Source organism: Echinops telfairi, unplaced genomic scaffold (assembly GCF_000313985.2).
Source record: "Echinops telfairi isolate 266 unplaced genomic scaffold, ASM31398v2 ScPeMD7_3;HRSCAF=10, whole genome shotgun sequence".
Taxonomy (NCBI): Eukaryota; Metazoa; Chordata; class Mammalia; order Afrosoricida; family Tenrecidae; genus Echinops; species Echinops telfairi.
In genome coordinates, this window is record NW_022103899.1 from 56,023,194 (window position 1) to 56,032,504 (window position 9,311).

The 9,311-nt window shown below is 43.8% G+C and overlaps 1 protein-coding gene across 1 annotated transcript in view; it reads right to left on the reverse strand.

Moving 5' to 3' along the window:
* The window catches only part of DNER (delta/notch like EGF repeat containing), a 188,960-nt gene that overhangs the window by 60,117 nt on the left and 119,532 nt on the right, over positions 1 to 9,311 (reverse strand). The window contains exon 7 of the mRNA XM_004701820.2: positions 3,084 to 3,308. Within this exon, the coding sequence (XP_004701877.1) occupies positions 3,084 to 3,308 (225 nt within the window). The remainder of the gene's footprint in view (positions 1 to 3,083; positions 3,309 to 9,311) is intronic.

The window sequence follows — 9,311 nt, forward strand, 5'->3', positions numbered from 1 at the left end:
GAAGCTCGTGACAAGAAGATGCTGCTGCCTAGGGCATTTCTCCTGTGTGTTAGGGTAGCTGGAGCCGAGGTTTGGGAACAACCCGTTAATGAGTCATGGCCTGGATACGGCCTTGTCCCCCACAGCACACTTGCACCTTGTTCCGCCTGCCTGTAAACACACCGGTCTCAGTGCCCAAGGTCCCTCCTAGGTAAAGGCATGGCCCCACCTGGCCTCTGCACCCAGAGGCCTCAGCTTCAGGGCACACATACTACAAATACATGGGAGAACATGGGTCCGTTCCAACCACAGCTCAGTCAGGGGAGGGTGGGTGTCAAACCAGAGAAGTAGCTTCAGGCCAGAGATAGAACTGGAGGAACTTCTTCACCTCTACGCTGATGACAAAAACAAATAACCAATGTCACAAATAACCCCATTCTCTATAGAATTCAGGGCCAGGGGGACAAGAGCTACTTGGCAAAATATCAATCCCAAGATTTCTTAGAACACCAAAGATCCAATGGTCTAAGTGAAACATTCTTCAAATGCTTTGTGGCGATTTCCTAGATCCCCAATGAAGTGCCAGGTTCTCCTCGGGAACCACGCAGGCCTAAGGTGCTCGATGACACGTTTAAAGAACGGAAAGAAGGAACACTTTCGACCAAGAATTCTGTTGTTGTTGTGTGCCATCGGGCCAGTTCTGACCCGCAGAGACCTCATGCACAGGAGGAGACACTGCCTGGTCCTGCACCACCTGCACCACTGTTCCTGCGTTTGAGCCCAGGGTTGCAGCCACGTGTCCATCCATCTCCCCGAGGGCCTTCCTCTTTGGGACAGCCCCTGTCCCGTACCAGCCACGATGTCCTCTACTGTGCCAAACTTGATGTTCTATTCTGGCATAAAGTGGCCATCTAGATGAGTGTGAAATTAATTGGTTCTCAGAGAAGCGAAAGCTGAGGGAGTTGGTTACCGCAAGATCTGCCCATAAGAAATGGTAAAGGGAACCCTTTGGATGGAAAATTGGGACACCAGATAGCAGAAACTTAAACTGTATGAAGATTTTCAGCACAAGTAAGAAAGAGACCGGCAGGGGGAACATAAGGTATTGCTGTAAAGTCCGTGGAGGTGATATTGCAGGTGATCGCTGGAACTCAGCCATGAGAAAGCTTATTCAGGAGTGGAAGTCTGCTAGGTGAGATGCAATGACAGCAGGAGGAGGGGTGTGGTGGTGACATAATTTCATGTCAACTTGATAAAGAAGTGTAGGGGTGGAGTCCAGCTTGTCACTCAGGTCACAGCCTGATGATGCCTCCTGGTGGGCGTGGCCTTCTCAGGAGGATTCTAGGAACTTCCTCTCTTTCTCCCTGGAGGTGGCCCACGCTCTCCCTGCTTCACCTGTTGTAGAGCCACACTCAGAGAGCTGGAAGAGTCACGTGGAGACTCAAGCCAGTGCTGAGATGCTTCCACCAGCACTGGCTGCACAAGACTTTCCACCCACGGGCCTGTGACCTTCCTGAATTCAGCATCATTGCGTGCGCTGGGAGAGTCGGAAGAAGAATTTATGAACTAATGTTGGCCATATGGGCTAATAACTTGTGGACTTGATCTGGACTGGACTGGGATGATTTCTCAATATACAATTGTTCTTTGATAGAAAGCTCTCTTTTATACATATATGAGTGTCTCTGCATTTATTTCTCTAGTCCACCCGGCCTAACATAAGGGGGCATTTGAGACAGAGGACATCACGTAAACAGAGCAGGGCCGAAGCAAGACCATGGGGGTGGCAGCCACACCGACCAACCCAAGAATAGAGGATGTGGGGACATAAAATTGGAAAGCTTTCTGAAGAATTAGCTTGCCCAAGATGAAGACAGGGGCAGAATAGGAAGGAGAAAATAAAAAGGTCCCACATGCATTCTTTTCAGACCATAGCAGTAGGCTATGCAGACAAATGTTAACCCATAATCACTCTGACTCCTGGATATCAAAACTTTCGTAAAAAATATTCCTATTTCAAATGCTGAAGACACTTGGAAAATAAACATCAAACTTTCCATGGTTTCATAAGGAGTCTAGATGTCTTATATCACCAAGTACACACACAGAATGAAAACATCAACAAATAATAGAATTCTAAATGGATGGCTCTTAGTCACCCTTCAGGCCTGGGACTGACCTCACCCACACGCTTCACTGTCCAGTCAAACAGCATGCTGATCTTTTAGGGAAACAATTACCCAAGGGAGGCGAACACTCTTTAGGGTCAGGGTGGGGAATGTCTGGCCCACTGGTCCTCTGAGACCCGTGATGATATCACCTTGGCCAGCTAACATGACGTGCTTCACCAAGAGAAACCGTTCCAGCCAGCATGCTGGTGGGGGGTGGAGGGTGGTGAGGGGTGATTTAATTAAATGTTTCACCAAGTATAGCAAGTTCATTTTTAAGTTGAGCATTTTGTACAGCCTGTGAACGATGCCAAGGGTGTTATAAATATCCAAACAGCCCTTGGCCGAAAAAAAGGTTCCCCGGGGCTGCCTTAGAATAATTGGAGCTTTTGCCCAAGGGTAAAGCTCAGAAGGGTCAGGAAAAGACAGAGGAGTGGAAACGGGGAGGTAGGGAGGAAGCAAGCGGTGCTGTGACTTTGAGAGGATTCCAGTCGATGACATGAGCCAGGAAACAAAATGGGCACAAATGGTTGGGGAGAAAGCAGATTTACTCTTCACACCTTCCACCAGGTCACGATCAAAGCATGCTTTTGTTTTGAGTTTCAGATAGATGCCATTATGCAGTTCGTGCACATCCGCAGGAAAGAGCCTATTCTGCGCACTAAAGAATGCCGTCGGAAGTGACACAGCGCGTGGCAAAAGCTGGAAGAAGCTCCAGAAACTTGTTAAAGATAATTAACTGGTTGCATGACCCAGCTTGGCGTCACTTTTCATTTTGCTTGCTTGTCTCTTTTCGACGATAAAGGTGCGTTTCTCTTGGAAAGGGGAACTGGTATTTTTTAAGGGCCTGCCAAAAATAAGTCTAAAGAGTCAAGAGGTCATACATGAGAAGGGCTTGCATATATTTACAAACAGACCACATAGGAGGGTACCGACCTGGGTCACAGAGGCATTTGTAGCTGGTGCCCACACTGCGGCACACGCCGTGAGCACACGGGCTCAGGGCACAGAAGTCAACGAGCTGGGCACAAGCCATCCCTGTGAAGCCGGGGCTACAGCTGCAGCTGAAGTGCACGCCATCCGCGTGGCAAGTCCCGTTGTTCTGGCACGGGGAGGAGGCGCAGGGGTCCACCTTCTCTTCACAGGCAGAGCCGTAGAAACCTGCAACAGCACCGACAGGGCGGTTAACAAGGAACACGCCTGGCCACATAACAAGTAAGGAGATGGCGCCACAGCCCTCAGGGGTCTCTAAGCAATCCATTCATCCAGTTTCCAGATTCAACAAGAATGGAGAAGACTTTTTTCTTCTTCATGTTGCTACCCTGCTATTCTAGGATCCCAGATAACTCAGGGACTCATAGCATCTAAGTGACCACTCCTCCTGCCTGGCTCCTTACCCAGCGATTTGAAATAAAGCTACTTTTTCTTTCTCAAAGACCAGGGACCCTTTTGGGTTCATTTGAGGATGAATCCAGCTTTGTTCCTGTGGGCTTGAGGGGTCCTAGTGATGATAGTCTAGTAGTCAGCTGGTTAGGCTCAGAGGAGAGGCATCAACTCAAAGAAATGGATTGGGATAATACATGTATGAGTGAGAAACAATGGATCCATGGATCCATGGGAATAGATGCTGGAACTTTGGATGATGGTGATGCTTCTAAGCACATGGAGAAGGAAACAGATGTTGCCCTCTTGTTGGCTATTATGAATAATGCTGAAATGAACATACATGTGAAAATATCTGCTCATGTCATGGATCAATACCTAGTAGTAGGATTGCTGGGTAACATAGTCTGCCTCTTTCCAGCCTTTAAAAGAAAGCTCATAAAATATATACTAAGAGGTAACAAAGTATAAATATATAGTTAAAAATACCCATATATATATCTAAAAGGGAATGTAGGCAAAAGAGGAATTTTTGTTTTGCTTTTGCTTATGAAAAATACTTGAAAACAGAACTGATGATATACGGAAGGAAATGTTCATGAAAAAGGGATCACTACATGTTTATTGAATTGAATATGGAAAACAGTCCCTGGTATTGAATCAGGAACCTTGTGTTTTATTACTAATAAAGTCTCTGGTTTTCTTAATTCAGAAAAATATGAAAGTGGCATGAAATTGGAACCATTCATCTATCTTTTTTAAAGCATGCATGTATACCCCAGTATATACTAAGAGGAAGATGTTGTTGTTGTTGTCACAGAGTGATTTCCACTTCATGGAGACCCTGTGTACAACAGAACAAAACACTGCCCAATCCTGCAGCACCCTCAAAATTGTTCTTATATTTGAGCCCATTATTGCAGCCACTTTGTCAATCCATTGTGCAGAGAGCCTTCCTCTTTGTGGCTGCCCCTCTACTTTACCAAGCATGATGCACTTCCCCAGGGACTTGTCTCTCCTGACAGCATGTCCAAAGTCCGGAAGACAAAGTCTCACCATCCCTGCTTCTAAGAAGCATTCTGGCTGTACTTCCTCCAAGACAGATTTGTTTGTTCTTAGGCAGTCCATGGTACTTTCGATATTCTTCTCTAGCACTGTCATTCAAAAACATCTATTCTGCTTAGGTCTTTATTATTCAAAGTCCAATTTTCACATTCATGGGAGGCAATTGAAAATCTCAGGGCTTGGGAAGGCACACCTTTGTCCTTAAGTAATAGCCTTGCTTTTCAACACTTGAAAGAAGTCTTGTGCAGCAGGTTGACCCAGTGCAACACAGTTTGTTCTTTTGACTGCTGCTTCCATGAGCATGGCTGTAATGTACATTACTATGCTGGTATGAAGGATGACAAAAGTTAGAAGAATCCAGCATATATCTGAATACCCTTTGTGGAGCTGCATAGGATGTAGAACAATTACAAGACAATTCTCCTGACTCACAATTATTAACAGCTCTTAGAAAAGGGGCTCACATAATATATAGAAGGCTATGGAGGGCAGTGGGAACCCAAATTCCATCTGCAGAGTATCTAGTCAGATGAAGCGTCTAGCCTCAGGCAAGGGACACAAACAGCTTTATATCAGACAGAAATTACTGTAAATTTGATCATGGTGGATTGAACCATGGTGTAAATGACCTCCCTGTTGACCCAACCTGAATTTGCTCTATGCTCAAATATTTCTCGCTTGTCCAATGACAAAAATTTCTTCTCTGGCTTTTTTAATATTGTTGGTGGTCTTTTCTTTCGTACTCTTTATTGTTATCTTTATATTATTATTATTTTCTTTCTGTTTATTTTGCTTTTTACTGTTTCCATTAGGTTTCCCAGTTTATGAAGTGCAGAAGGAGTGGATACATACAGACATTAACTGATGCAATGGTTTATGGGGACAGGGTGGGCGTGGGGAGGGTAAGGGAAATTGGGGAGCAAGCAATGAATGCTAGAGGGGAGGGAGCATTAGAACTGATTGTGATGATGTATATACAACTCTTTTTTTAAAAACTATGAAAGTGTATGATATGTGAATATTATAACAAGAAAACTACCCCCCACTCCCAAAAAGAAACCAAACTTGACCAACGGTGACCATCGGTGAAGGAGGAAGAGTTTTTGCTCAGGGAACATTGAGTTTATATTAATGGTAGTGGAATGTTCTGGAAAAGGATATCAATAGTGATTGTACAACACAAAGAGTATACTCATTGGCACTGAATTACACACATAGAAGTTGTTGGATAGGAGAGTGTTTTGTTGTGTATATTTTTGCTATCATTTAAAAAAAATTACACTAAAAAAGAAATTAAGAAAAAGAGAAGAGGCTCAAAAAAGTTTGACTAGCACTGGAGATCTGCTCTATAAACTCAGCGACTTCACAACAAAAAAGGGAAACAAGAAAAGAAAAGGAGACCCTGAGACATGAAGATAGGAATGAAACCTGGAAGTGCCTGCCGATGAAAATTGAAGACTGCAGCCGTCAGGATGGATTACCCCTCACGGTAAAGAAAACCCAAATCCTCCTGACTGGACCAACAGTCAACATCATAATAAACAGAGAAGAGACTGAAGTTGTCAAGGGCTTCATTACACTAGGATCCGCATCCAAAGAGACAGCAGTGAAGAAATCAGATGACGAATTGCGCATCTGTTGAAGAGCAAGGAGGTCATTTTGAAGACTACGGTGTGTCCAACCTGGCCATGGTTTTCAGTCTCCTGAAGTACATGTGAAATGGGACAATGATGAAGGAAGACGGCAGAAGATTTGATGCATTTGAATGACGGTGTCGGTGAAGAATACTGGAAGGACCATGGACTCCCAGGAGAACAAACAAATCTGTCCTTGTAGAGCCAGAAGGCCACTTAGCAGTGGGGACCGTGAGACTTTGTCTCCTGGACTTTGGACACATTGTCAGGAGAGACCAGTCCCTGAAAAAGGACTTCATGCTTGGAAAAGTAGCTGGTCAGAGAAAAGAGGAAGGACTTCAAGGGGGCGTACTGACACACTGGCTGCAAAAATGCCCTCAAGTATCACCAAGTGTGAGGTTGGCACAGGACCAGGCACTGTCTCGTTCTGTTTCGAGTTGGAGACTTGATGTCAATGAACTTGTCCAAGAATTCTTCCCACCTGGTATGTAGGAAAAACAAGCTGACAACGGAAGTTGGCCTGCACTCCTGCATCCCCAGGGTGGCTTATGCTGGCTCTCATAAGACAATTTGTGTAAACATGCTGGAAAAGTAGAAGGTTTCTTATACCAGCATAAGAAACCATGGCCAGATTAAACCATCTGAATCCAAAAGTTGGTCATGTATGACAGCATTCATAAAAAGAAAAAGAAGGGAATTCATGTTTAATTTACAAATTTTGAACTGGGTGCACTGACACAAGTGACCTAGTTCGGCTGTGCCTCTCTTGAGTCTCGGTGTTTCTCAGGGTCACATGAGAGATATTTTCTAATGCCATCGCACAACTTGAGTTATGAGGGTATACACCACAGGTATAACCAACACCTGAGAAAATCAGTACTCTTTCAAATCATCTAAACATCACTTTAAGAACCATGATGCCACCCAATGCAGGCCTGGTCTACCCCCCTACTGATCAATGCCAGGTGTGGACCCATAAAGGGACTCTTTGCTGCAGTGTATTTACATGTGCATTGATGTATAATTATTGAAATTTTGAACCAAAACTTGCAGGCCAGCAAAATACTGATCACAGAATGCTTGAATGCAATATGAGTATAGTTTCAATAATTAAACAGGAGCCCAGATAAAAAAAACAATGTAGATCACAAACCATATGAAAAAAATATGCCCTTATGTGACTGACTTGGGAGACATCTATCCAAGAGATCTATGGAAATACACTACGACCCAGATCTCTGATTTGATTATGATTTCCCTGCCTAAAAATATATACATTTTTACCCAAAACTGATGCAAAGATTGATATGAAATACTCCTTGGTGTTGAATGCAGAGCATTTTTTTTCATTATGTTATTGGGGGCTCTTATAAGAATTCATACATCAATTATATCAAGCACATTTGTGCATATTTTGCTATCATCATTTTCAAAGCATTTCTTTCTACCTTGAGCCCTTGGTATCCACTCCTCTTTTTTCCCTCCCTCACTGTCTCACCCTCATGAACCCTTGATAAATTATAAATTATTGTTATTTTCATATCTTACACCATCCACTGTCTCCCTTCACCCATGTTTCTGTTTCTTGTCCCCCTTGGGTGTGTGTGTGTAGGGGGGGAGTTATACATCGACCATTGCAATCCATTCTCCCTTTCTCCCCCTTCTACCCTCACCTTCCCCCTACCCTCATGGTATTGCTACTTCCATTACTGTTCCTAAGGGGTTTATCTGTCCTGGATTCCATGTGTCCAAGCTCTTATCTGTACCAATGTACATGCTCTGGTCTAACCAAATTTTTAAGACAGAACTGGGGTCATGATAGTGGAGGGGAGGGAGCATTTAAGAACTAGAGGAATGTTGTATGTTGCATCAGTGGTATACTGCACCCTGGCTGACTTGTTCCTTCCTTGTGACCCTTCTGTGAGGGGATTTCCAATTGTCCACAGGTAGGCTTTGGATTTCCACTCTAACCTCCCTCATTTGCATTGATATAATTGTTTGTTTTGGATCTTCTGATACCTGATCCCATTGACACCTTGTGATCACACAGGCTGGTGTGCTTCTTCCATGTGGGCTTTGTTGCTTCCCTGCTAGATGGCTGCTTATTTAACTTTAAGCCTTTTAGACCCCAAAGCTATGTCTTGTAGTAGTCAGGCACCATCAGCTTTCTTCACCACATTTGCTTATTTGTCTTCAGCAATCATGTCAGGCAGGTGAGTGTCTTAGAATGCCAAGTTATTAGAACAAAGAGTTCTTGTGTTGAGGGCAGGCTAGAGTAGAGGTCCAATGTCTATCTGCTATCTTCATACTTAACATATAAACATACGTACATAGACCTATATCCCTATTGTTATATATTAATATATATATATACATGGCTATATTTATACCTCTATAAATGTCTTTTACTTCCTTTTCCTTTTGAATGTAGAGTCTTGTGCGAGGTAGCAGGAGACCTCGTGGCATCGTGTGTTACAAGTTGGGCTGCTAACAGCCAGTGTCAATAATTCAAACTACCATCAGCTCAGCCGGAGAAAGATGAGGCTTTCTGCTCCCGTAAAGAGACACAGGCCCGAAAACCCACAGGGGCAGTTCTACCATGCCCTATAAGGCTACTGTGAGTCAGAACTGGCTATGTGGCAGGGAGTATGGAGTTTTGTGTGAGTGGTAGACAGCATTATGAGTGTAAGTAAAAAGATGTCACTTTACAACATAAGGTGCAAAAGCCTTGGGGTCATCTGTAGCTACCAGAACAGATTTTTGTCTTCCTAAGAAACAAGGTTTATTATTGCTGATGTCAGATAGATCTTGGCTCAAAGCAGAGAATACCAGAAAGCTGTTTACTTCTGTTTCACTGACTATGCAAAGGCATTGGACTGTGTGGACCATAATAAACTTTGATAAACTTGAAAAGAATGGGAATTCCTGAACAATTCATTGTACTCATTCAGAACTTGTACACGGATCACGAGTCAGTTGCGCGAACAGAACAAGGAAATACTTCATGGTTTCAAATCAAGAAAGGTGTGCGTCTGGGTTGTACCCTCTTGTCATATTTGTTCAATCTGTGTGCTGAGCAAAT